Source organism: Sus scrofa, chromosome 1 (genome assembly GCF_000003025.6).
Source record: "Sus scrofa isolate TJ Tabasco breed Duroc chromosome 1, Sscrofa11.1, whole genome shotgun sequence".
Classification (NCBI taxonomy): Eukaryota; Metazoa; Chordata; class Mammalia; order Artiodactyla; family Suidae; genus Sus; species Sus scrofa.
In genome coordinates this window covers 145,788,846-145,816,301 of record NC_010443.5, presented here as the reverse complement: position 1 = coordinate 145,816,301, position 27,456 = coordinate 145,788,846, and the positions used below count along the sequence as shown (strand labels likewise).

The window sequence follows — 27,456 nt, the reverse complement described above, 5'->3', positions numbered from 1 at the left end:
TACAGCATAAACAAAACATCCATTTATTACTATTTATAGACTTAGCTGTAAAAGGCAAACTTTTACAAATTTCAGAAGTAAAAAAGGAAATAAAAGAACTTATTAAGGTAAATGGGTGTAACATCTTTACAGCCTCAGGTTAGGGGATGTATTCTAAAAATTAAGGACTTCTCAAAAGATCATGAAAAAGACAAGCCAAAAGCTGGAAGATGTTGTGGGTAACATGTAACAATAAAGGATATATATATATATATATATCCCAAAAACATAAGGAACTACTCAACAAGAAAAAGAGAAACAACCCAACAGAAAAATGAGCAACAAACTTGAACAGACACTTCATAGAAAACACAAAAGGTAAATAAAAAATAGGAAAAGATACTAAGCCAAAATGGCTAATAGAAGAATGAAAATTAAAACCACCACTCGGATTTTCATTTAGATTGGCAAAAATTAAGTCTGATAAAACCAATTTGCTGAAGATGTGGTGAGGGCATACACTGAGACAACCATTTTGGCATTATCTCACAAATCTGAACATTTGCATACTCTGATTCAGCAATTCCACACTCACATACATATCCTCAGATTTTTAACCAATGTGCACCAAGAAACATGCAGAGGTATGCTCACTGTAGCAATTTTCATAATACCAAAAAGTGAAAACAATCCAAATGTCCATCTAAAAGATAATGGATAAATATATCCTGTTGGGAGTTCCCGTCGTGGCGCAGTGGTTAACGAATCCGACTAGGAACCATGAGGTTGCGGGTTCCGTCCCTGCCCTTGCTCAGTGGGTTAACGATCCGGCGTTGCCGGGAGCTGTGGTGTAGGTTGCAGGAGCGGCTCGGATCCCTCGTTGCTGTGGCTCTGGCGTAGGCCACTGGCTACAGCTCCGATTCGACCCCTAGCCTGGGAACCTCCACATGCCGCAGGAGCGGCCCAAAGAAATAGCAAAAAAAAAAAAAAAAAAGACAAAAAATATATATATATCCTGTTACATTCATACAGTGAGCTACTATACAGAAGTCACAATAAAAACTAGGACCATATAAAGTGCTATGAATACATCTTAGATATAGTGATGAATAAAAAAGCCATTCGTAGATTGAAAAACATGATGCATTTTATAAACCCCAAAAACAGGCATGACTAAACAGTACCTTTGTGCATACCTATATACAAATGCAGCAAAACACTACATAAAAGGAGGACAAACATGAAACAGAGGATGGCGGACGCCTCTGGAGGGGAATAATCAAGGCGATGGGATGGGATGGTGAGGAGTACTTATAACAATATTGGTAATGTTCTAGATTTTAGGTTGGCAGATAGGTTCATTTTAGCATTGCAGTCTTTGATACGTACATAATTTACATACTTTTTAAATCAGAGGAGAGAACAAAAGGAGACAGATCCAACTGAAGGCGATGACAGTCTGCCTCTGGGACATTAAGGGTATGGTTCCACACCACCACAGTAAAGCACATATCACAAGTTCTATGGATTTTTGGCTTCCCAGTGTATATAAAGTTATGTTGCACATTAGGTGTTCAATAGTACTGTGTCTAAAAAAAAAAGGACATACCTTAACTTAAAAATATTTTCTTGCTAAAAAATGCTAACAGTCATCTGGGCCTTCAGCAAGTCGTAATCTTTTTGCTGGTGGAGGGTCTTGCCTTGATGTTGACGGCTGCTGACTGATCAGGGTGGTGGTTGCTGAAGACTGGGGATGGTGTGGCAATTTCTTAAAATAAGACAACAACGAGGTTTGCCACATCAATTGACTCTTCCTTTCATGAACAATTTCTCTGTAGCATGCAATGCTGTTTGATAGCATTTTACCCACAGTAGAACTTCTTTCAAAATTGGAGTCAATCCTCTCAAATCCTGCTGCTGCTTTATCAACTAAGTTTATGTAATATTCTAAATCTTTTGTTGTCATTTCAACAATCTTCACAGCATCTTCACCCGTAGATTCTGCCTCAATGAACCACTTTCTTTGCTCATCCATAAGAAGCAACTCCTCATCTGTTAAAGTTTTATCATGTGATTGCAACAATTCAGTCACATCTTCAGGCTCCACTTCTAATTCTAGTTCTCTTGCTATTTCCACCACATCTGCAGTTACTTCCTCCACTGAAGTCTTGAACCCCTCAAAGTCATCCATGAGGGTTGGAATCAACTTCTTCCAAACTCCTGTTAATGTGGATATTTGGACCTCTTCCCACGAATCACGAATGTTCTTAATTGCATCCAGAATGGTGAATCCTTTCCAGAAGGTTTTCAATTTACTTTGCCCAGATCCATCAGAGGAATCACTGTCTATGGCAGCTATAGCTTTACGAAATGTATTTCTTAAGTAGTAAGACTTGAAAGTTGAAATGACTCCTTGATCCATGGGCTGCAAAATGGACATTGTGTTAGCAGGCATGAAAACAACATTAATCTCATTATACATCTCCATCAGAGCTCTTGGGTGACCAGGTGCATTGTCAATAAGCAGTAGTATTTTGAAAGGAATCTTTTTTTCTGAGCAGTAGTTCTCAACAGTGGGCTTAAAATAGTCAGTAAACCATGTTGTAAAGAGATGTGATGTCATCCAGGCTTTGTGGTTCCATTTATAGAGCACGGGCAGAGTAGATTTAGCATAATTCTTAAGGGCTTTAGGGTTTTCAGAATGGTAAATGAGCATTGGCTTCAGCTTCAAGTCACCAGCTGCATTAGCCCCTAACAAAAGAGTCAGCCTGTCCTTTGAAGCTTTAAAGCCAAGCATTGACTTCTCCTCTCTAGCGATGAAAGTCCTAGATGGCATCTTCTTCCAATATAAGGCTGTTTCATCAACATTGAAAATCTGTTGTTTAGTGTAGCCACCTTCCTTAATTATCTTAACTAGGTCTGGATAACTTGATGCAGCTTCTACATCAGCATTTGCTGCTTCACCTTGCACTTTCACGGTATGGAGACGGCTTCTTTCTTTAAACCTCATGAACCAACCTCTGCTGGCTTCAAACTTTTCCTCTGCAGCTTCCGCACCTCTCTCAGCCTTCATAGAGTTGAAGAGAGTTAGGGCCTTGCTCCGGATTAGGCTTTGGCTTAAGGGAATGTTGTGGCTGGTTTGATCTTCTATCCAGACCACTAAGACTTTCTCCATATCTGCAATAAGGCTGTTTCGCTTCCTTATCATTCGTGTGTTCACTGGAGTGGCACTTTTAATTTCCTTCAAGAACTTTTCCTTTGCATTCACAACTTGGCTAACTGTTTGGCGCAAAAGGCCTAGCTTTCGGCCTATCTCAGCTTTTGACATGCCTTCCTCACTGAGTTTAATCATCTCCAGCTTTTGATTTAAAGTGAGAGATGTGCGACTCTTCCTTTCACTTGAACACTTAGAGGCCATTATGGTTTATTAATCTGCCTAATTACACTTAGAGGGCAGAGAGGAGGGAGCGAGATGGGAGGAAAGGCTGGTCAGTGCAGCAATCAGAACACTCGCAACATTTACCAATTAAGTTCACTATCTTACCAGGGCATACCCCCAAAACAATTATAATAGTAACATCAAAGATCACTAATCACAGATAATCATAACAAATAATAATTAAAAAGTTGAAATATTGTGAGAAATACCAAAACGTGACCCAGACATGAAATGAGCAAATGCTTTTACAAAAAAATGGTGCCGATAGACTGGCTCCATACAGGGCTGCCACAAACCTTTAACTTGTGAAAAAATGCAGTATCCACAAAGTGAAATAAAGCAAAGTACAACATAGTTATGCACATACTACTGTTGAGTTGTCTGCCTCCCTTAAATTACATCAGTTTCTGCTTCATGCACCTAAGGGTTCTGTTGTTGGGACAGGTGCTTCTGTCCAGTTCCCGCCAGAGAGTGCAGCTCTTCAAAAATCGAATCAAGAAAGACCTTGAGGGCAGCCGCAGTCCACCACGTCCACTCCTCCCAAAGGCTGGTCTCCAGGTGGTTCCAGTCTCCCCAGGCGGGCACCAGGGCAAGAGGGCTGGGACAGTGCGGGGAGGGTCGGAACCAAAGAAGACCCCAAAACAGGCACTCTTGGGGGATGCAGGGAACCTGGCGCCCACCAGGTTCCAAATCCCAACCGCGCTCCGCATGCTAGGACAGCAGCTCCACGAAACCCGCGTGGCATGCCGGAATTCCAAACGCCCCACTGGAACCCATGGGACAGCAGCGCACCGGTGGCGCACCCTAGGCCTTGCAGTCCCACAGGCAGCCAGCCTCAACGCCAGCGAGAGGAGTCGTGGGTCAGCGCCCCGCGTTGCATGCTGGGACCGCAGAGCCTGACGGTGTTTCTGGGACAGAGGCAAGTTGCATGCCGGGACTTCAGCCTTGTAGTCCAAAGACACCCCCAAGACTTCAGCAAATGGAGGACTGTGAGACAGCCAAGCACCGTGCATACCGATATTTTAGTTCTCAGTATACTGGATCTCAGCAGCCCAGGGGAACTGCAGGATACAGACTCTCATTGTAAGCCCCAGCCGCTGTGCCTGATGGGAACTCGTGACACAGAGGGGCGCATTGCACGCCGGGAATTGTAGTCCCACCACGACGTCCAACCTCAGCGTTTGATGGGGGGGGGGGTGCGCGTTGTATGCTGGGACCCGCGATCCCAGACGCTGGTGTTCGTGGGACGGATGGGGACTAAGAACACTGTTTCCACCGGAATCAGCCCCATAGGTGTAGTTCTAGGATGGGGCTCACTGCCCGTGGCTGGTGCAGGACCTCTAGGGCCCCGCGTGGGCGTGGTTTTTAACTCGGGTCCTCAGTGCATCCGCGCACGCACGCGGCGGCACGTGACATCGCACGCTGTCCCGGAAGTCGGCGGGGAACGGGCGGCGGGTGGGAGCCGGTGCCGGGGAGAGAATCGGTGCTCCGCAGCTGCCGCCACCTCCGCCTGGGCCTGGGTCGCCCGCCAGCCCGCGATGGGCGCCGGGCCCTGAGCGTCCGCCGCCGCTTTTCCACAGCAACTCCGCCCAGCTGCGATGGAGGCGCCGCCCGGCGGCCGCGTTCCCACCGAGGGCGCCCCGCCGCCGGCGGTGGCCGAGGTGCGCTGTCCCGGCCCCGGGCCGCTGCGCCTACTCGAGTGGAAGGTGGCGGCGGGCGCAGCCGTACGCATCGGCTCGGTGCTGGCTGTGTGCGAGGCCGCAACCTCCGCGCAGCCCGCCGGGCCCGCTCCTGCCCGCGCGAGCTCTGGGAGCTGCGTGCGTACCGAACGCAGACTGAGGTCGGAGCGCGCTGGTGTGGTTCGGGAACTGTGCGCGCAGCCGGGCCAGGTGGTGGTCCCCGGGTGAGTGGGAAGGGGAGGACGGGGCCGGGCCGGGCGGGGCGGCCGGGTTGGAAAGAGGTTCTGGGCCGGGAGAGGGAAGAAGGGCCGGGGACAGGAGGGGGTCCTGAGCTGGGAACTGGGTAGGAAAAGTCTCTGAGGCTGCAGTTGAACGGGATGCACTTGGGGAGAGCTTTAGAATGTAAGGCCCACTGTTGTGTGTCTGCATGTTTTTCTAAGGTCAGACGATAGTCACTACTTGTGACTTAATAATCAGAGGCGGCTGGGTTTTTTTTTTTTTTTTTTAAAGTTCTCAACTACCAAAATTGAATTCTTTAGAAAACGGTTGTGTTCCCTTCTTTTTTCTGTGATAGGATTGCACGTTTGTAAATTAGGAAAACATGGGTCTATAGCGAGTACAGGAGGAATCAGACATGCTCCATGCTGGTTGTCGTGGTAATAACTGTTGGGAGGTGTGCACTTCTTTAGATCCTAGTTAGACCCCGTGAAACGTTGCCTGTAATACCTAGTGTAGTTCTGCATCAAGCTTAGGAAGGGGGGTGCAGCTTTGGCACAAGTAGGTCAGTGTGCAAAGTAGTAGTACACCCTCCTACAATAGGCTTTTGCTGTGGGTACCTCTGTTTTAACCATGTAGCATGACTTTTTTTCTTCTTTGAAGTGTATGAGCTCGTCAGTTCATATTTTTCTAAGTTTACCAGTGCTGTGTGCAAAGGTGTATATACATGTGGTTGTTTTCAGGAACAGAACCTGGGGCAGGCGAGCATTCCCGACTCCTGTTGTAGTGGCTCCTGTTTACCTTACCTCTGTGGAGGCCACAGTATGCCCTGAGTGCTCCCTTTCTGCCCACTCTCATCCTGCTACTCCCCCTGTGGACTGAGTGACCTCTGGTTGTTGAGCCTCTTCTGCTCCATTCACACAGAAGCGAATGACCAGGATAGAACCACCTCCTCCCCAACCGCGGGGAGCCTCCTTCTCCATCTATGTCTCTGTCATCTTGGGAGGTAGAGCCTAGTCCTCAGCCTACTGCTCGCCTGCCAGTACCTGCCCACTGAATGCAGGCGGGGTGGCCTAGGCTGCATCCTCCACTGGAGCCATCTGCTTGGCCTCCTTTAGAAGGGAGGGGCTCGCTGTGCTGGTGTGTTTAACACACTACTATGCTGTTAGCATGGCTTTGAAGTCAAGTCTTACCTGACCATTGCTTGGGCACTAATGAGCCTGTAAATCCGTCAGCTAAATGATGAAGGTGCAGCATGATGCTGGTGTTTCACTGTGTAGAAAATCCCTGAGGGAAAGAACTCCTCTCCATGCTGTTCTGTTCCTCTGACTGCTCAGAAAAGGCCGCCAGGGCCCAGACAGGCCAGTGGCTGTCACAGCAGTTAATGAGACTTCATGTACAGTGTGTTGATCAGTCCCGCAAGTCTGAGTAACCCAATACAGTAAACTCACCAATCAGCTGAGAAAACAATCTTCTGACAAATTCCCAGCTGGGAGTAGTTTTCTGTCTTGTGTGTTTTGTGTATTTGAGATCTCAGATCTGCAGAGGTTCATCACAGGGCCTTTTGAGAATCTGAAGAGTGATAGCATTTCTCCTGGAACACAGGTGTGCGAGGTATGTGTAAAGTACCAGACCAGAGCTGGGCTCACCTAGCTGGAGTCACCCTGTCTCTGTCATTGCTGTCATCAGCAAGGCTCATCCTGACCACATCAGAGGTGGTTCTCAGGCAGTGAACGTTTCTAGAAACTTAAAAATCCTGCCTTGGGGTGGAGTTAAAATAATCACTAGATTACTCTCGGGACCTCGAACAGGATTGTATGTTTTTGTAGTACTTCATGCTGTCAGGTGGTGGTGGGGACTATCCTTGCTCCTCTGACAGAGGCAGGGGCTCTGATGTGCCGGCGTCGGCCCTGCTGAGTGAGGCTTCCCCTGGCTCCTCCGTGCTGCTCTCTCCTTGGGCCGTGTTTCATCCAAAGCACCCCAGTGTGGGAAGTGAATGGAATGAGAGTCTGTTTCTGTCTTCATAACATGTATGTGAGTTGAAATTATTTTGATTTGGGAATATTCTGACAAGGCACCATCTGCCAGAAACTAAATCTGTTAATTGTTTTCTTGATGATGTCCCCATCCCAAGTCTGCTTTTTTTTTTTTTTTCCTGTTATTCATAGGCATACATTGAAGACTCCAAAGAAAAGGAAAATATAAATCTAAAATAATCAGGGAAGAAATATGAGATAAAGACCGACACAGGAAGAGGCTGTGTAGGTGTGTGTTTGCATCTTTTACTGACACCTGACCAGCTTTATCTGTGTCCAGTAGCCATTCTGTCTTCAGGGAGAAGGTGCAGCTCAGCCAGAGTTTGGAGGGAGTCAACTGAGGAGCAGGACAAAAGTATTACTGAATAAAGTGAAAACCATTCCAATAAAAGCACCATTATTGTCTCTGGCTTTTAAAATAGGAAATCTTAGATTTGAGGTTGCAGGTTCGATCCCCAGCTTCCATCAATGGTTTAAGGGTCCCTTGATGCCTTGAGCTGTGGTATAGGTCAAAGATGTGGCGGCTTGGATCCCACATTGCTGTGGCTGTGGCGTAAGCCGGCAGCTGCAGCTCTCCCATTCGACTCCTAGCCTGGGAACCTCAATATGCAATGGGTGCAGTCCTAAAAAGCAAAAAAAAAAAAAAACCCTTAGAATAGAGTGCAACCTGAGATTAGTACCCCATTTCAGTGTTTGAAATTAGTGAGGCTATTTTAAAATTCTAAATGCAGTTCAGTTGGTACAGTGAAATAATTGTCTGCAGAAGTCTTACCTGGGAAGCAAGGGGATTACTTTTTCATCCTGGTATCTGTAGAGTCTTGGAGTTCCCATTGTGGGTCAGCAGGCTGAGAACCCAACGTAGTCTCCATGAGGATGCAGGTTCAGTCCCTGGCCTTGTTCAGTGGGTTGAGGATCTGGCATTGCCTTGAACTGTGGTATAGATTGCAGATGTGACTTGAATCTGGCAGTGCTGTGGTTGTGGTGTAGGCCAGCAATCTGCAGGTCCAATTCCACCCCTAGCCTGGGAACTTCCATATGCCACAGGTGCAGCTGTAAAAAGAAAGGGGGAAAAAAAAGAATCTTAATGAATTAGTCAGTTATTTCAGTTAAAACATTTTATCATTGGCCATGGACATTTGTCCTCTTTAAAAGATTACTCATTTAAAGACACTTAATGTCTGAAACTTTAGAAATTGTCACTTTGTTTAATTGAACCCATTATACTTAGTCTGTACTTCAGATGGATATTTGTTTTGTTTTCCAGTGTTCGGTTAGCAATAAACCATTGGCCTTTTCATTTCCTGGTTCTATGTACACATGTGATTTATTTTTGCTACACTTCTGATTTTTTGTCATCTTGTCAGATCTTTTAAATATACTCCTTTGAACCAAATGGGCTTTGAAGCATGTCTTCCTAAAACATGATAGGTAGCCTTTAAGAAATTGTAGTGTTCTTTAAATTAGATTTATCTCCATTTTCATGTTTTCTTTAAAGTTAATTTTAAAGTGGAGTCTGTGCTATCAAACATCTGGTTACAGGGATTGAGTGAATTTTCAGTTAATAACAAGTGATGTGTACCATGTCAATTTGTCTCAGGAAAATGACTTTATATAAAAGGCCTATATATGGGAGTGAGAATCTAGAGAAAATAAAACAGATCAATTTTATAGTATTTGCATCATGTTTTAAAAGATAGATATACTCCCTAAATATTATAAATAGATTTTAAATATTACTCATTTGGCATTTTATATTTACAAAATTCTTTAGAACTTCAGGAAGACCTTGAACTAAATTTTAACCTGCTTGATGTTTGTATTTTGAAGTAGCTTTTAAAAGATGTTCATGATTTTCCTGCGCTTGGAATTGTGGTGGCTGTTGGTTCCATGCTCTCTTGATGCATTTCCTGTGCTGCCTGGGAGGTGGGCTGATGGAGTTGAGTCCACCTTGCCAGTAGCTGATATGTGTGTTCGCCCCGCATTGCTTTTCATCTGAGTATGTGGGGGGTGGAGCCGGGGTGGGTGATTACTGCTTTTTAAGGATGTAGCACTTCTGGCTGACAAGTTGTTTTAAAGGATTTGCATCCCTCCAGAGTGTGGCTGGAAATACTGTTGAAATTCAGAGAGAGGGGAGGCAGATTGGGGAGGGGAGCCCCTCAAGCCTGTTTACTTAGGATGGGGAGCCCGAATGTGCAGGGTTCTACCCGCCTCTGAAATATATTAGGAAAAGACAGTTTCGGCAAGTTAAGTCACCCTAGGACACACCATGTACAGTTTTAAGGGAGTTTTGTATAGACTGTCTTTGTAAAATTTCAGTAGCAACTGTAGATTTGTGATGGCACCGGGAATGGATAGTCCATTTTTATTTTAGTTCCATCTTTAGACTTTGTGTTTTACAGCCAAAGATTCAGTAACTAGGCCAGGGCTGGCCGAGGTTCTTGCAAGTGGCTGTGTTCTGGCTCTAAGTGACTTCTAGCCCTGCTCCCAGCTTGGATGACAGTGGGATATGCCACTGGTAGCCCAGCTGTGCTCCCAGTCACAGGCACTCCACTCACCCATCCCTGTAGAACTTACAAACTAAGTTCTCTTTTTGGCTTTTTGCACGTAATTTTTCAGACATAGAGAAGAGTTACAAGAATAGTACCAAGAAGTCTTGTATAAGCTTCACCCAGATTTGCCAAATGGTGACACTTTACCTTATCTGCTTCATCCTTCGTTCCTCTTTCACACCTTGTTTTTTCTGTAAAGTTGAGTAAGTTGTAGCATGCTAGAACTTTATTCCTAAATACTTGGATTTTCTAAAAAATAAAGATATTCTTTTACCTATGTACAGTCATCAGAATCAGGAATGATGTTGGCATGGGCTGTTTTCTTCCCTGCAGATCTCCCCGATGGGCCCATAATGTCCTTTGTAGCAAAAGAAACCCTGGTATGTTCAGCTGTCAGCTCTGGGTCTCCTGTGACCTGGAACAGTCCCTCTGTCTTTCCCTCCTCTTTCTTCTCCTTGGTGGGGAGATTTTGAGACCAGCCCTGTCTCCCAAGCAGCCGGTTGGTTCTGTGTCAGTCGTTCAGTTAGGGAGGTGTCTGTGGTAAGACCTTCCTTTTTCTCCTCTGGTAATTAAGTATCACATGAGAGAGACTTTGTTTCTTGTAAACATCGTAAAGCTCAGGGAGCATGGCCCAGCACTTTTTGAGTTGGATGATGGTCTTAGTTGGCTGTTTTTATCAGAACTGTACAGTGGTGATGTTTTCCTGTCCATCATTCCGTCCCCATTTCTTGGTCAGCTTTTTGCTGTAAGAAAACTAATTTCGTGTAGACTCAGAAGGTCTTATTTTCTTGGATCTTGTGGATTGTATTGCATTACTGTTATATGTCCTGATGCTGCAATTATCCTAGATTTGCCAGCTGGTGCCTTTCAAGGTGCCCTTATCTTAGAGCGTGGTCCTATTTTCTGGTACAGATGGCTTTTCCTCTCCCCTCCCCAGACCTGGAATCAGCCATTTCCCCCAAGAAATCCTGCTTGCTTTTAGTGGAGAATGACATTTAGAAGTCACCGTCTGGGTGCACGAGAGTCTCTGTTTTCCCCTAACACACTTCAGTACTCAGATGCTCAGAGCTTAGAAGAGCCCCGTGGCTCCTAATCTATGCTACAGAGAGAGGCAGTCCGCCCCGCCCAGGCCTAGTGCCTGAAGAGCCGCCCAGCTCCCTAACCTCCCTAACGTTTGCTCTTTCCAGTACACCCTGTGCCCTCCGCCCTTGCCGTCAGCAGACCTGAAAGCTGATGAGTACACAAAATTCAGGGGACTTTGATGCTTCTGTATTCTGGGGGGAAAAAACTTGTTTAGAAATTGCATGTCATGATTTTATTCATGGGCAAACCTGGAAAGTTAATTCACGACTGGCCTGGCATTCTGGGGCCTGTCTCTTTGGTAGAAATGGTGTTTCTAGAATTCGCAGCACGGCAGACCCTTGAAGGTGTGGTGGATGAGGGTGAACATGAGCCACCCTGCAGCCTTCTGCCCCTGTCGGCAGCGGTGTCTGCAGAGCTGAAGAAGAAAACATGTGGTGCCAAAGATGATGTCGCTGTTGTGCTTCTTTCTGATCCCTTTCCTTTCTCTTGGCCATTCTATCTCTTTGGGGGATGTTTGCCTCCTGTGCAGAGATGCAGGAGTCAGCTGGGATACGTAGTGTTGTGCTCAGCTCTGATCCTGGAGGGCAGCTCTGAATGATCTTATAATTGACACAAGATGCAATCAACCCTCCATATTCTCAGGTTCTGCATCTGTGGATCCAGCCAAACTTTGAAGCATCTGGGGTGAAAATTCTCAGAAAGTTTCGAAAAGCAAAGCTTGAATTTGTTGTATACTAGCAGGTATTTACATAGCATTCACATTGTATTAGGTATCATAAGTAACCTAGAGATGACTTATTGTGTCCAGGAAGGTGTGTGTGGGTTATAATGCAAACACTAGGCCATTGTATTTAAGGGACTTGGGCATCCTCAGCTTCTGGTACCTGCAGGGTTCTGGAACCCATCCCTAGCGGATCTGGAAGGACAACTGTCAGGTCTGTGTCTCCTCCTCGTAACATGGGCTGGATGTTTCTGAGATGCTTTACCCCGGAAGTTTTACCCCATCAGCTGTGCCTTCGGGAGGAGCACTGATAGTGGAGGCCAGCTCCCAGGTCACCCTCCCAGGCCTGGGAACCCTTGAGCCTCCGGTGCTCGAGTGGCCTGTACCATGCTCATGGGAGAGCATAACCTGGATCTAAAGCCCACCTGCAGAGACTGCTGCCTGGCAGCCAGAGTTGGATGTGAAAGTACCGAGAAAATAGTCATTTCTGTGCTTAGGAAAACTAGGAACATGGCAATAGTTCTATCAGAAAAACTTAGATTAATCCTAGCTTTCCTCTAGACGGGGACTAATACATGGGCGATAACAGTCCTTTATTGTTTGTTGGCATTATACCAAGTTGTTCCTTACTCTATTCATGGTTTCCATTTTTGAAAGTTATTTGTCAGAAACATAGGACAACCGCATGTAAGTATGTAATGTATGTTGATAATTTTCACGTTGTCCTCAAGTCTCCTCTTCTGACAGGATGGCCTGGGTTTGCCCAGTTGTTCTGTATGTCCTTTGTTTTGTTTTATGTGAGGGGCACCCAGAGATGAACGAGCCCTTCATTTTGTGGCCAGAGCAGGGAACCCAGGAGGGTGACGTGACCTCCCTCAAGTTCCGCCAGCGTCACCGGGAGAATCAGGGCCGCAGTCTCGGTGTCTTCATGCCCTGCAGATGCTCTTTCTAGAACAATGTGCTAAACCAGGAGATTTGAGTTCTGACTGTGGCTGTTCCCATCTCTTTTCCAGAGCGGTTCTGGTGCGGCTGGAAGGATGTAGCCACCCGGTGGTCATGAAAGGCTTGTGTGCTGAGTGTGGCCAGGACCTAACCCAGTAAGTGCTGGCGGCTGCAGGGGGCATGGGATGGGATGAGGACCCCTCCATTTACCTGCTGACATGCAGCAAAAATCCATCAACTTCCCTGGGGGGTGCTCTTTTCTGGTTTCTTTGAGTTCTGGAACCAACTTGAGTTGTCTCCTGCTCACAGGTGTGGTAGGAAATGCCTAGTGGCTGAGATTTACTTCCTTGTCCCATCTGAGCAGACCTTAGGGCCCCTGCTGCTGGGACCCGCCATCCCTGAAGGTAGCCTGGTCTTCACCACCCCAGGCCCTCAGCTTGAGACCAGGGCTGCTTTACCACTGTTGCGAGTGGTTTCTTCGTTTGTCCGTGTGGAGCAGTGTGGGCTGCTCTTTACTTGCTTGTTTTTTTGTTTTGTTTTGTCTTTTTAGGGCCGCTCCTGTGGCATTTGGCGATTCCCAGGCTAGGGGTCTAATCAGAGCTGTAGCCTCCGGCCTACACCACAGCCACAGCAATGCCAGATCCGAGCCGCGTCTGCACCTACACCACAGCTCACAGCAATGCCTGATCCTTAACCCACTGAGCGAGGCCAGGGATGAAACCCGCAACCTCATGGTTCCTAGTTGGATTTGTTTCTGCTGCGCCATGATGGGAACTCCTTTACTTGCTTGTTTGTGAGCCTCTACGTGTCATGGTGACCATCATACTGTTTTCAAAGAGAATTGTGATAATGAGTGTGCCTGTTGCTTAAATTTTTTCACCAGTTTTCCTGTTTGTTTTCAATGGAGGACATTTCAGCAGCTGTCCACAGAATAAAATTCTGCACTAAGCTTTCCATGAATATCACTCAAAGTGTCATTGAAACCCTCTGGAACCTTGCTCAGCAGTGTTCTTCTCCTTCTGCAGGTTGCAGAGCAAGAATGGGAAGCAGCAGGTGCCGCTGTCCACAGCCACTGTGTCAATGGTGCACAGTGTCCCGGAGCTGATGGTGAGCTCCGAGGTAAGTGCACTGAGAGCCGTGAGCGTGTCCGCGAGCCTGTCTTCCCTGAGGAGGGCAGTCAGAGGAAATCCAGGCCTGCCTTCAGCGCTGGTCCTGGATGAGCACAGTGCACGGTGCTCACTATGGCGTATGCTGCCTGCCTGCAGGGTGAGGGCTGCCCTTCTTGCTCTTTCTTTCCTAAGCCATCTCACTGCAGAGGCACCCAGGCCCCAGCACCAGGGGCTGGGAGCTCTCCCAGGTGCTGCAGCGGGAGCTGTTGGGAGCTCCTCTGAAGGAGCGTGTGCGCAGGTGTCCAGGAAGAGAAGAGGCTTCTTCTTAGCCATCCCAGAGTCACCCAGCAGTGTTGGTCAGAGGCAGCCTGCTGTCTGGCCAGGGTCTAGTGAGTGCTCATCTCCAGGACAGAGCACGAGGTGCAGCACCCTGGACAAACGGGGCTCTTGTCCTCACTGCAGGGCAGTCTCAGAGCTGTACATTTTTGTAAGTAGGTAGGTAAAAATATTTTTCATTGTGCTTTTTTTTTTTTTTTTTTTTTTTGTGTGTCTTTTTGCCATTTCTTGGGCCGCTCCTGTGGCATATGGAGGTTCCGAGGCTAGGGTCTAATTGGAGCTGTAGCCACCAGCCTGTGCCAGAGCCACAGCAACACGGGATCCAAGCCAGGCCTACAACCTACACCACAGCTTGCAGCAATGCCACATCCTTAACCCACTGAGCAAGGCCGGGGATCCAACCCATAACCTCATAGTTCCTAGTCGGATTTGTTAACCACTGAGCCATGACAGGAACTCCTAGATTTGTGCTTTTAAATGATAGATAGCTACTCCATTTTTCACAGGAAAGACAAAATGCCAGATACATGATTCTGGTTTCCCAAGTTACTGAAATTTAAACAAATGCAAATAAATGCGTGTTTAAAGCAAAACAAGGAAGTTTGGGGATAAAATGAGAAGAAGGTGTCACTCATTGTTTTTGCTGAGATCATAACCCATTCAGGAACAGACTGCAAGTCCTGTCTGACCCAGTCAGGACCACTTGTTGGGTTAATAGGAGTCAGTGCGTATCAGTTACCATGAGAAGTGGTAAAATGACGCAGCTCTAAGGTAACTCTCACCATCACTCATGTCCCCTTGGCTGATGCAGGGTAGGACCAGGGCTCCTTTCCAGAACAGCGTCCCACAGTGGCCAATGTGGGGATATCTGTGCTTTGCCAGCTGTGGACCCACCTGTGTCTCTCTCCCCAGGGTAACATGGCAGAAGCCCAAGGTGGCGTTGTCCCACAGCTCGGCTCCCTGTGCTATCCTAGATCTGCACCTCACTGGCCCTGAGTGGCTCCAGAGCCTTCAACTGAATCTGTGTAGACACAGCCAGTTTCTTCTCATCCCCCTTTGACTGGTCTATACATTTAATTAAAAATTCACATCACGAGTTCCCATTGTGACTCAATGGGTTAAGAACCCAACTAGTATCCATGAACATGTGGGTTCAATCCCTGGCCTCTCATTGGGTTAAGGATCCGGTGTTCCCAAAGTTGCAGCATAGGTTGCAGATGCGGCTCAGATCTGGTGTTGCTTGACTGAGGTGTAGACCTGCAGCTGCGGCTCCGATTCAGCCTCTAGCCCAGGAACGTCCATATGCTGTGGGTGCGACCATGAAAAGAAAAAATTAAAAAATAAAAAAGCATTCACAGGGAGTTCCTGTCATGGCTTAGCAGAAATGAATCTGACTAGCGTCCATGAGGATGCAGGTTTAATCCCTGGTCTCGCTCAGTGGGTTAAGGATCCAGTGTTTCCCTGAGCTGTGGCATAGGTTGCAGCCGAGGCTTGAATCTGGCGTTGCTGTTTCCATGCGTAGGCCGGAGGCTACAGCTCAGAGTTGACTAGCTTGGGAACCTGCGTATGCTATGATGCAGCCTTAAAAAAAAAAAAGAAAAAAAGGCACTCACAAATCAGGCTGGCTTAAAGCAGTTTGGACGGAACAGCCACTCTAGGCAGCTGGGGCGTGGCCCTGGGCAGAGGGTGTATGGGCGTGGAAGGCAGCACCCAGCTTCCTTTCCGGTTCCTCATAAGGCTGAATTTTACTTTGGATCCAGATGTGCTTACTTTGTCATTTCTTTTCTCTTTGCACCTGTAGCAGGCTGAAAAGCTGGGACGGGAAGACCAGCAGCGACTGCATCGTAACCGCAAACTGGTGCTCATGGTCGACTTGGACCAGACCTTGATCCACACGACGGAGCAGCACTGCCAGCAGATGTCCAACAAAGTGAGCAGCTCCTGGGCAGGGGAGGTTTGGCTGGGCCAGCTCAGTGAACAGCACACGTCAGCAGAGATCTGTCACACTCATCTGAAAACACCTGGTTGCCTAGGCTTTAGGCAGTGAATAGGTGGTAGGGACATGTGTCCTCCTGCAGTGGTCACTCTGCCCCCAGAGTTGACGCTCCGGGTGTGGGGGACAAGGAGTGACCAGTGAGTGGCTGGAGTCTAGCCCTGTCCCCCAGGAAACGGTGTGTTTGGTGACATGAGTTATCTTTGTAGGTGGAGGGAGCTTTCACACTTGGAGGACATGCACCACCAGCTGTTCGCATGCGCTACCAGGCGGTCTTGTGTGTCACAGCTGCGGTGCTCACTCAGCCAGAGCACGAGTGTGCCACCGAGACCACTACCACCACCGTGGCTGCCCAGGGCCTGGCTGCCTTTGATGCTGGGTGTTTTAAATCATTTCATTGAACACTTGGAACGAGTTCTAACATGCCTCTTCTGGCTCTTGTGTCCTAGAAGGTGTCCTCCGGGCCACTCAGCTACTTCTGGGGCTTCACTGTCCCCCCCCCTCCCCCGACACACATACACACTCTGGTCAGGCTCCTCTGCTGACCCCTATCTGGTGTCCACGACTCCTGGCCACCCGCTTGCAATGGCCCCCAAACCTGCCAAACACCTGCTGGTGACTCTAGAAAGCTACATTTAGTCCTTCCTTCACCTCAGAGACCCAAACTTCAGTTTTTAAAAATGTTTCTATTATAGCTTTTGGACTTTTTAAGTGTTGGGTACGATCAAGGTTGTTCATACAATGTATGCTCCCAAACGTTTTAACAGGACAGCCCCATCATGATGGGTGTGATGAATTTAAGATCAGTAAAAAATTAACTGGGTCTCAGGTCGTTTACTTTCCATTTTTAGTTATTATTACTGAGAAATTTAATGATGAGCAGAATTTAAGGGATCCAAATCTTCCTTAAGAGAGTAGACATATTTGCATGCTAATCATGTGTGAGCAGACCAGTATTACTGATTTTGCCTGTCCCCTGAAGATGGCTGAGGTCACAATCTTCAGCTTTGCACTGTGTTAGTGAAGCTGCATCTAAAACTGTCCGTGGGCTAGACCATTGCTGGGGCTGTGGTTTGCTTCCATCACTGCTTCTTAAAGACGCTGTCAGTGGGTCCCTGGAGACTGCTGAGGCGGTGGGTCACTCACTGGGGGTGCTGGCTTTGTCAGTTAATGAGGCCCAAGGCTCCTGGTCCTGAGGCAGCTGAGGCGCCAGTTAGCACAGTCACACAGTGACCACAGGCCGGTGGTTCCCTGGTGGCTCTGGGTGGTTGCTGTGCTCGTCCCAGGTAGCACTGTAGGTGATTACATGGCTGCCACAGCAGAGAAGGCCAAGTCCCCCTCACAGAAGGTGGGAAAGGAAAGTATTTGTGTTAAGCGAGTGTCCTTGGCTGTATGTTGACCCCATCCGTGGCCGCAGGCTGCCCTCCAGGCTCTTGGGGCCCTGTCCTAACCAGCTGTCCTCTGCAGGGCATATTTCACTTCCAGCTGGGCCGGGGTGAACCGATGCTGCACACCCGCCTGCGCCCTCACTGCAAGGAGTTCCTGGAGAAGATCGCCCAGCTGTACGAGCTGCACGTCTTCACTTTTGGCAGCCGACTGTATGCACACACGATCGCAGGTGGGTACCCTGTGGAGACACGATCACAAGTGAGCACCTGCTCAGAGGGCTTGCTTGCTTCTGGTTTCCAGTGGTGTTTGCGTGAAGGTGAAGGAAAGCCTGTCTGGATGCAGTTTCATCTTCCAGCTGGCGGTTAGGGGCGGCTGGGCACGGTAGATGAACGTGCTGCAGCTCATGTCTGCTGGGAGGGCACCTCCCCACTCTGCTGGGCCCACCAGACAAGCTGCTGCCCCTCCCATTAGCTGCACACTGCAGGCCAGTTTGGAAGTTGGTCAGTACCACAGATAGACGGGAAAGTAGAAACTTTCTTTATAAGTGTCCTTTAGAAAACCATTCATTGGTTTGAAAATAGCTAGGATCACGTTGCTGGTGTTTGTCTGCGGGAAGCACTTGCAGCACAGATGGAGCTCTTTTACCTGGAGGGGAACAGCGCGCTGCGTCAGCCTGGGCCTGCTGTCCCAGGCTGGGCTTTGTGGTTCTGGGCTGGCCATGCTCATGCTTGTGCACAGGACTCACTGGCCTCCCCTCTGGCTGGGGAGGGACTGTAGGACACCTGCTTCACCCTGCACAGGCACAGCTGGGCTCCCGCCCACCAGGACCCAGCCGTGGACACTGGTACCTGCACTGTGACATAGTCACAGCTCCTTAGGGTTAGTTACTACAAGGTTCCATACTTTTAAATTCAATTATTTTGGCAGATCAGCCTCAGTCTTTTGTTGACGGGGAAATAGATTTTGAATCCCTCTTGAAGGTTTAGTGCCTTTGTAGGAAATGTTCATCACAAACATGGAAGCGGCATGTTAAAGGTAATCCACTTTATCAGTAAAACCCAGCCTGTTTGCCTGCAGTCGATGGCTGCTCTGCGGCCACCCGGGAGACAGGCTTTGGAGACTGGCCAGCTCCTTTGTAGAACTCACACTGCAGTGCCCAGCGTGGGAATAGTGTGTGGAGCCCTTCAGGTGCCCTTCTCCAGTGGTCACTTGGCAGGACTCAGGTCCCTGGGGAGGTGTCCCCGTGGGTTAAGAAGTCCCGTGGGTTAAGCTGTATCTTGAGGTTCTCGGGAGCAGACTGGCCGAGGCTCTGCTGTGTGCTACAGAATTCCCACATCCAGCAAGTCCAGACAGGGGTGTCCCTTGGAAACTGCAGGCACTGTCCCTTGAAAAGTGGGTGCAGAAGCCCTCGGGGTATCATCTCAGCCAGCAGGGCGCTGAGACCAATGAGGCTTCGCTCACCAGGACCAAGAGCAAGTTTAGGGCCCGTAGGATGGCTGCCCCATGGCCTGAGGCCTCTGAGAGCCCGTGGCTTTGAGCCCAGCATCCACACACAGTCGTGGCATTTGTTGCTGGAAGGAGCCAACTGATCATCTGTGTCAGTCTGATCATTGGCAGATGCCAGTAGAGGCCAGGTGTTCATTCCAGCACCTAACAGTGGTTCCTAACGATGACGGCTTCCATAACTTCTTCTTTCACCTTCTAATTATAAAAATTTACTGTTTTCACAGAATATGTATTTTCAGTATAATTAAGGGAGAAACATTTTCATTGGGGTTGAATTGATAAAAGCTTCACGTGCTTTTGTTTAATGTAAAGACTGATAATCCTACTAATTAGTTTTAAGTTTAGCCACTGAGAGATTTTAGGGTTTCTATAGAAATTACGTTCTTTGTATGGTTTTAAAAAAAAAAATAGTATATTGTTTCTTCTACGGATGAGTGTTTTCTGTTGATGAGATTGTAACAACTTGGCGATGGGGAGGCTCTGAGCTCCAGGGGTGGCGATGCCTCCTCATTGCAGAGGGTCCTCAGGAAGGCCACCTGGGCCCAAGGGTGAGGCATGCAGCACTGTGTGGAAGCGTGCAGGCTTATCAAACTGTGTACTGCGGCATGTCTGCATTAGTCTGGAGCAGAACATGATGGGATGGTGCATAGATTGTGGTTTCAGAGGTCCTGTCACAGGCAAGGCGAGCTCCAGGAGGGCGCAGTGCTGGATGGAAGCCAGTGGGAAGGGGACGGGGACTCTGGTGGGAGAGGGCTCACGTGACATTATGAAGCTGCTGCCCTGTGTGTGAGCAGCCTGCAGAAAACACAGCTTACACTGTTGGGGTGAGCTGAAGGTGGTGCCCAGACACCCTGCCCTCCCCTCCCCTCCGCTTTACGCGGAGCCCCTCTCTGATGGTGGGTGGACATGGTGAGGGCGCTGAGCTGCCCAGGGAACCTGAGCCTTGTTCCTCCCCCTCTCTCCTCGCAGATTGCTGGTTCCTGGGTGGGCACTCTCACCCAGGGTCAAGAGTCAGCGTCCTCACCCAAGAGGAAGCACTCTGCCCTGGACAGTGTCACAGCTTTGCTGCACATGGGGCCAGATGCCAGTGCGTCTTAGACATCTGACCTTATCCTCTTTCCTTTTCACAGGTTTTTTAGATCCTGAGAAGAAGCTCTTTTCTCATCGAATTTTATCGAGGGATGAATGTATTGACCCGTTTTCCAAAACAGGGAACCTCAGGTATGTCCCTGGCTGTGCGGGCTGCGCTGAGCCTCAGGCCTGCGGGTCTGGACTCGTTGTCCCATGACCGGCCCCCTTCCCCTGCCTCTCCCTGAGCATCCAGACCTTGGTGGCTCCTGGGGGACTCCGACTGGAGCCCAGGACAGCAAGGGTGTGGGGGAGGGGCTGTGAAATGGAAGGGGACGCGTGGAGCAGCCGACTGGGCAGAGGAGCCCCCAGAGCCTCCACAGGGGGCGGGGCGATCATTTTTGCTGAGTCAGGAGTTGATAGAGGATTTTGGCCTTGGTGTCAGCATCTCAGGGGTTATACTTTTGTGGGACCTTGCGTGCCGTCATATCTGTAGTAAGTTATAAACTCCTAAGTCATGATACGATCTGCTCCTGCGCTGCCTGTTCCCACTTCCCTCTATCTGCCTGGGCTACCCCGTCCTGTGCTTTCCAGCAGGGTTTCCAGCAGGGTGCTCCCTCCCGTTGGGAGGCTGTATTATGTTCTTGGGAATTTCTTGCTCACTCTGTATAAGAAATTTCCCCATTTCTACCCAGAAAGGTAGGCTCCCCTCATTGTGACCCTAAATCAGATATAACTTTTCTCATGAGTGTTGATTCCTAACAAGACTTGGATGGCAGCAGCTGTGGCCTCAGTGGCCTTTTGGCCACCCTCAACTGCTGTCTCATGTTTTAGATGTAGGGTGTCCACGAGACTGAGAGCTATGCACACCTGCAGGGAAAATAGGACCCTGCAAGGACTTGTTGCAGAAACAGGCCCCTCCTGTTTCCGAGAGCAGATTGGCAAGGGCGAGAAGTGGAGAAGCAGTGTGACGACTTGTTCAGGGGGATAGCCACCCCCGATGAGCGTGGTGAGGCTGTGGGCACTGGGCTGGTGCAGATGGGGCAGGCAGCTGTGAAATCATTGTAGCTGCCTCTTAGGGGGTCACCTCTGGGAAACAGACTCATACAAAGTGATAGTAGTTTTGGACCCATGAACACTTAGTTGTAGCCTCTTTCAGCAGTTTGAGACCCCGAAGGACAGTGGGCGTTTCTCCCAGGTTTGATTCTAGATTCAGGGAGCCAGGCAAGAAGCACCCATCCTTCTGCATTTTGAATCTTCACACCTGCCTGTCGGAACCTCAGGATTGTAGGCAGAAATCAACCTGAAAGACCACGGAGCTCACCTGCACCTGTTAGGTGGCTTTTTGGACCCTCATTAGCGTTTCTGCTCACCCCATACCTCCTAATAGCTTTTGGAAATAATAGACCGATTTTGGACTTGACTCAGGTACGAAATGGTGGTTTATTTCAGACAGCTAAGATCTGAGTAAGGTCTTGCCTTTGTGCCTGTAACTGAATGTTCTCACCTGTGTGCTTGTAAATAAAGTTGTTGGGACATGGCCAGGCCCACTGGGTGTAGCCAGCTTCTCTGGACGAGGGCTCTCCGTGGCCCCTAAACACGAAAATCCTCAATCTCTGGCCATTTTTTCTTTCTCCCTCCCTCCCTTCCTTCCTTCCTCCCTCCCTCCTTTCCTCCCTTCCTTCCTTCCTTCCTTCCTTCCTTTTGGCTGCCCCATGGGGTTCCCAGGCCAGGGTTTCCTCCCTTCCTTCCTTCCTTTTGGCTGCCCCATGGAGTTTCCAGGCCAGGGATCAGATCTGAGCTGCAGTTGCAACCTGTGCCGCAGCTGTGGCAACACTAGATCCTTTAACCCACCGTGCCTGGCCCAAGATCGAACCTACATCCCGCTGCTGCAGAGATACCGCCAAACACAACAGAAACTCCACTCACTGGCCCTTTAAAGAAAGTGTACTGATTCCTGCTCTTTGAGGGGTGTCACACAGTGGAAAGAAGCATAACTGTCTCAGTGTTACTTCTGGAAACAGAGTTTGTGTGGGAGCTAAACAAAAGCCCTTCAGTGCAGCCTGTACCTGTGTCTGCTTAACCTGCTATCTACTGATTACAGATAAAAGATGATCTTGACTTCTGATTGATGACGATTTTTTGTCCATTGTACTAGTAGTTCTGATATGCTTTTACTTCCAGAAATCTGTTCCCTTGTGGAGACTCAATGGTTTGCATTATCGATGACCGAGAAGATGTCTGGAAGTTTGCCCCCAACCTGATAACTGTGAAGAAATACGTGTATTTCCAGGGCATAGGCGACATCAATGCTCCATCTGGGCCCCGGGAACCTCAAGCGAGAAAGAGAGGTGGGTGGCCTCCCCGGCCGGCAGATAGAACATTGGCTTCTGTCTCTTGTCTCTGTTGTGGCTGCTGTAAATTCAAGATTCATTGTGAAGTTTCGAGCCATGCGCTTGCTGCTGCAGTCGCTGAAGTAGAACTAGAGGTGAAGGCAGGAGGGGTGAGACCTAAGGGCAGCCTCGGGACAGAGCTAGACCGCCTGGCTTGAGCAGCCACCCAGAGCCTAGGGACTAAAAAGGTCCCGCACATGTGCCATTGTGCCTAGATGAGCCCAGCCCAGGGACTAAGAGTGTCCTGCATTTGCTGGGCCTGGATAAGGCCTGCAGACTTAAAGTCCTGGCTCTGGCCTCACAGCGGGTATTGCTGCCCAGTGCAGAGTATAGTGGCGGCGGCGGCAGCCATGGGAGGTGGTCTGTTTACTTCATCAGGAAGGGTCCTGTTAACTAGTAAGTAAGGGTAACCTTTTCTTGTGTACACATGTGTAGTAAATCTTTTTTCTAAAGGTGCCGATGTCACAGAACAGCCTGCATCCGTCAAGGACCCTGAGGAAGGCAGGCAGGCATCTGGGGTCGAGCAGAGCAATGGCCTCGGAAAGTCGGCGAGGGAGCTCAACGGGGGCACTGCCCCACGGGGGGCCTGGCCCTGGTCCGGGCAGGAGGAGGAGAGGGGCTCTCGGCCCACCAGCCGGGGGTCCTCAGCATGTGCCCAGCAGCGGGGGCGGACACTGCCGGAGAAGAGGCCCGGGCGGGGTCCAGCAGGCCCTGACCTAGACCTGGATGTGCAGGGTGACAGCGGGAGCAGCAGCAGCGATTCTGAGGGCCAGCCCTCCCCCGGCGCCTCTGATGGGGAGAGTGGGGATAAGAGGACCCGGAGGAAGCCTCGGGACACTGGCTCGGCCATAGAGAGGCCTTTAGGGGTGAAGCACTGTGGGGAGCCCATGCCCGGAGTCCAGTTGGACGTGCAGGAGGAGGGCGGCCGGGATGGGCTCTGCGGGCTGGGGGGCGGCAGTGCTGACAGGAAGGAGGCAGAGACCGAGTCCCAGAACAGCGAGCAGTCTGGCGTCACAGCAGGCGAGTCCCTGGACCAGAGTGCGGAGGAGGAGGAGGAGGGGGAGGAGGAAGACGCTGATGACGACGACCACCTTGTCCACCTGGAGGAGATCCTCGCCCGCGTGCACTCCGACTACTACGCCAAGTACGACCGCTTCCTCTGCGGTGAAACCCAGGAGGCTCCTGACATCCGGAAGATTGTCCCAGAGCTCCGGAGCAGGGTGCTGGCAGACGTGGCCATCATCTTCAGTGGGCTGCACCCCACGAACTTCCCGATTGAGAAGACGCGGGAACACTACCACGCCACAGCACTCGGAGCCAGGATCCTTACCCAGCTCGTGCTGGACCCCGATGACCCCGACAGACCCACCCACCTGATTGCTGCACGGGCAGGTAAGTCCACCCCTCCGCGAGCTGTTGCGGCTGCTGTACAGGCTTCCTCCGTGGGCCGCATGCTTGGGGTGGAGGTGGGGCTGCAGTTTGTGCCAGAGCGAGTGTGGGCAGTCACATAGCTACTGGGACACAGCCTCTGGCTTAGAGAAGTGAGCTCGGAGGCCGCCTAGGACCTTACCACCCCCTGGACTGACAGAAAGAGACTGAAGCATGGTGGGGGGTAGTCTCATGGCCTCAGGCTGCTTCCAGCCCAGGGGACACCCTCAGGGATGGGCAGATCCTGAAGGGATGCTTACACCTAGTTGCTTTTAAAAAATAAAGGGAATGAGAAAAAGAGAACCTTATCATTTCCTTCAATGAAGCAGTTTAACATTTCCAAAGACTGCCTCTGCCCCCGCGCCTGCACAGAGAAGCTTGTCCCCCAGGCCTATGGTGGGCCTGTGACGTGTGTGCCCAGACACGCCTTTCTGTTGGGGGTGGAGGAGGCTGTCTGTGGTGAAAGACTGACCAGCCGACCCTAACTGGGAGGGAAGGGTGCCTCTTCCCCCCCACCCCATCTCCCACCCTCTCTCCTGCCCCATCCTGAAGTCACTGTTTGCAGGCATATGCTTGGGACAGTCATGGCCACTGGGCTGGCCTCTACTCTCATGGTCATGGTCCAGCACGGTCCTCTCTGAGGTTGTGCTGGGCAGGCAGGGGTCCTCTGACTGGCACGGACACTTTTCCGAGACCTGGCCTTGTGCACATGGGACACCAAGCCCCATCTGCCCTCCCTGGACTCCGCCCCATGCGGAGGATCTTGTGGGTTTCTGAGCAGGTGGCAGTGAATCAGGGGTATGGCGCACGGAAGTGGGGGTCTCCACGCAGCTGGCCGAGGGTGCAGAGGAGGCAAGGGTGTGGCTTGGGCTTTTAGACAGGATAGGTGGGAGGGGTTGGGAAACATCCTTTAGAAGAGGGTAGGGCCACAGCTCGTCTGTGGGGTGTATCTGTGCCAAGTGCCTAGCTTTGCATGGGGAGACCTACTGGCCCAGGCTTGGTCTGCTCTCATGGTCTCAGCTCCTCTCCACCACACCCACGCACCCGGCTTTGGGGCCCGAGAGTGGACACTGATGTAGAGAAATCATGCCAGGGTCTGGGCCCTTCACCAGTCCCACAGAATGGTGCCCTGAGGGATACCCTCCAGGACCCCAGCCCGCCTGCTGCTGTGCCCCCAGCAGCAACGCTGAGCTGAGCGGGTGTTTCATCGCAGGCACAGAGAAGGTGCGTCAGGCCCAGGAGTGTGGACAGCTGCATGTGGTCAACCCTGACTGGCTGTGGAGCTGCCTGGAGCGGTGGGACAAGGTGGAGGAGCAGCTGTTCCCGCTGCAGGACGACCATGGCAGAGGGCAGCGGTGAGCACCACCAGCCTTGTTTCCTGTGATTGCCACTCCCAGGCCTGGTCCCTCAACCCAACCCACAGTCTGAGGGTGTGGGAAGGTGGCTGGGGCATCCCCGTGGGTTCCAGCCCCTCCTCACACCCACTTGTCCCCACAGGGAGGACTGCCCAGCAGCCTTTCCCGACAGGCAGGGCGTGCTTCCCACCACCCTGTGCCACCCAACGCCTGTGCACCCCAGGGCCCCGCCCGGCCCCGAAGTTCGCATCTACGACGCCAGCACGGGCAAGCTCATCCGAAAGGGTGCTGTGGGCCCCGGACCCCCTGGCTCCCTGCCAGTCCACACGGAGCTCTCCTCCTTCAGGTACAGGCACCCTGCACACAAGGACATCCTCCTGGGGCTTAGCCGGCAGGTGCCAGGGTAGGTGCATGTGCGACGGGCCTGGGCACACTGCCTGCCCACATGCACGCCAGCCCTGCCTGAACCTCCTTCCATCCTGTCCCAGAACTAGTTCAGCCTGGACATTCACACACTCATCCCGCCTTCAGTCAGGCCCAAGGGTGCGGGCCTTAAGCTGGATGGGCCCCTTCTGCCTCTCCCTTCCTGCTCTGTGGCCCCAGCCCTCCCTGTCCTGCTCCTGACTCACCTCAGGCTGAGGGCCATGGTGGCTGTAGCATTTGGTAAGTAGGAATGTGGAGAGAGAAACCCAGGGTGGTTGGATTGGTGCCACCCTGAGGGCCTTGGCCAGTGGTCTCTGTGCAAGTTCCCTTCCTGCACATCGATTGGTGATTGGGGGTGGAGGGCCTCACAGACCATTTTTTGAACAACTAGGATGCAGATTTAGATGAGGAGTTTGAAACTTCATTTTCTTTTTGAAGAGTGGCCAGGGCTTTGAAGCGCCTTGATGAGTCTTGCTTCTGGGCCCCACCTTTCTGGAGCCCAGCCCTTCCTAAGAGTTGCCACACACAGTAGCCGTCCCATGTGGCAGTGGGTTCCTTCTGCCCTGGCTCCTGGCAGACCTGCACTGATTGGTGTGGCTCCCCTAGAGCACCCCATGGGTGGACAGTGACACTGCAGGGTTGACATGAGCAGAGTGGACACAGACAAGGAGCCTCTCCCGAAGGTCACGGGGTGTCCATTGATCCTGCTGCTGGGCTCCGAATGTGAACAGACAGATGCCCTGGTTCAGGCCGGTTTGAGTTGAGCTATTGGTGATATATTTTATTTGTAACTAAACGCACCATTGCTGATAAAGCGTTCATTTTTTTCCAATAACGTGTTACTTATCATTTAAAGAGACACGTTATGGTCTCTGCTGCTGCTTGTTCTCCTGTGGAGTTAGTTTCTAGAAATGAGATTATTGGGTTTAAAGGTCATGTATGTCTTTTTGAGGGGGGGTGTTGTACCTGTGGCATACGGAAGTTCCCAGGCTATAGGGGTCAAATCCGAGCCGCAACTGCCAACCTACACCACAGCTCATGGCAACGCCGGATCCTTAACCCACTGAGCGAGGCCAGGGAGCGAACCTGTATTCTCATGGATGCTAGTCGAGTTCGTTAACCACTAAGCCATAACAGGAACTCCAGATCATGTATGTTTTTAACTTTAATAAACAAGGTCAGTTATTTTGCCAAAAAAGTGTTGCGCTTCAGGGTCCCAGGCAGGAGGACCCAGCCGCTCCTTCCTTCCTTCCATCACAGGTCTGTCTCCCAGGCGTACATCCACTCTGTCCATCTTTGGCTGCCAGCGAGGGTGGCCGCCTCTCATGTGTTGGTCAGCCTTTCAGATTTCACTTCAGTGGGTTAGCTTTTTATATCCTTAATTGACTGTTTTTTCCTTCCGGGGCTTTTGAAATTTCACCTCTGTCCCTTTTGGGAAATATTTAGTCTAAGGTAGGAAAGTGTTCTGATGACGACATGCCCTCATGGCTGCAGGAGGAGGTGCCTGTGCCAGCAGCCTGTGCCCAGGCTCTTACTGAGCCACGCTGGAGGCGGCAGCCTTTTTTGAAAATGCGGATTGCTGGGCTTTGTCTTTAGCGCAAATGTTTAAGGTGTAAACACGTGCGGCTGCTGTATTCACTGTCAGATCCTTTCTCAACATAGAGTAGGTGTTTGGGGGTTTTCTCTGTTGCCCGAATACCAGCTAAATGGACTGCTGGTCGAGTGATGGTCCAGCTGAAGCACCTGGTGGGCCCCACCATCAGGACAGAAACGTTGCCATATTTTAGAATAACTCGTCCACCTTGTCCTGGT

The 27,456-nt window shown here is 50.4% G+C and overlaps 1 protein-coding gene across 4 annotated transcripts in view; it reads left to right on the top strand.

The window, feature by feature from the left end:
• The window catches only part of CTDP1 (CTD phosphatase subunit 1), a 41,911-nt gene continuing 19,083 nt past the window's right edge, over positions 4,629 to 27,456 (top strand). For 2 of the 4 annotated variants that reach the window (XR_002345811.1, XM_013993985.2), the window contains exons 1-10: positions 4,656 to 5,321; positions 12,716 to 12,799; positions 13,670 to 13,763; positions 15,891 to 16,019; positions 17,550 to 17,700; positions 20,108 to 20,198; positions 22,230 to 22,396; positions 22,892 to 23,830; positions 25,080 to 25,221; positions 25,364 to 25,567. Coding sequence is in view for 3 of the 4 variants with exons in the window: in XM_013993985.2 (XP_013849439.2) it covers positions 5,017 to 5,321; positions 12,716 to 12,799; positions 13,670 to 13,763; positions 15,891 to 16,019; positions 17,550 to 17,700; positions 20,108 to 20,198; positions 22,230 to 22,396; positions 22,892 to 23,830; positions 25,080 to 25,221; positions 25,364 to 25,567 (2,306 nt within the window). In the remaining variant the exon portion in view is untranslated. Of the gene's footprint in view, positions 5,322 to 12,715; positions 12,800 to 13,669; positions 13,764 to 15,890; positions 16,020 to 17,549; positions 17,701 to 20,107; positions 20,199 to 22,229; positions 22,397 to 22,891; positions 23,831 to 25,079; positions 25,222 to 25,363; positions 25,568 to 27,456 lie in introns of all 4 variants that reach the window. The other 2 variants (XM_005660586.3, XM_013993984.2) reach the window with 2 other exon arrangements.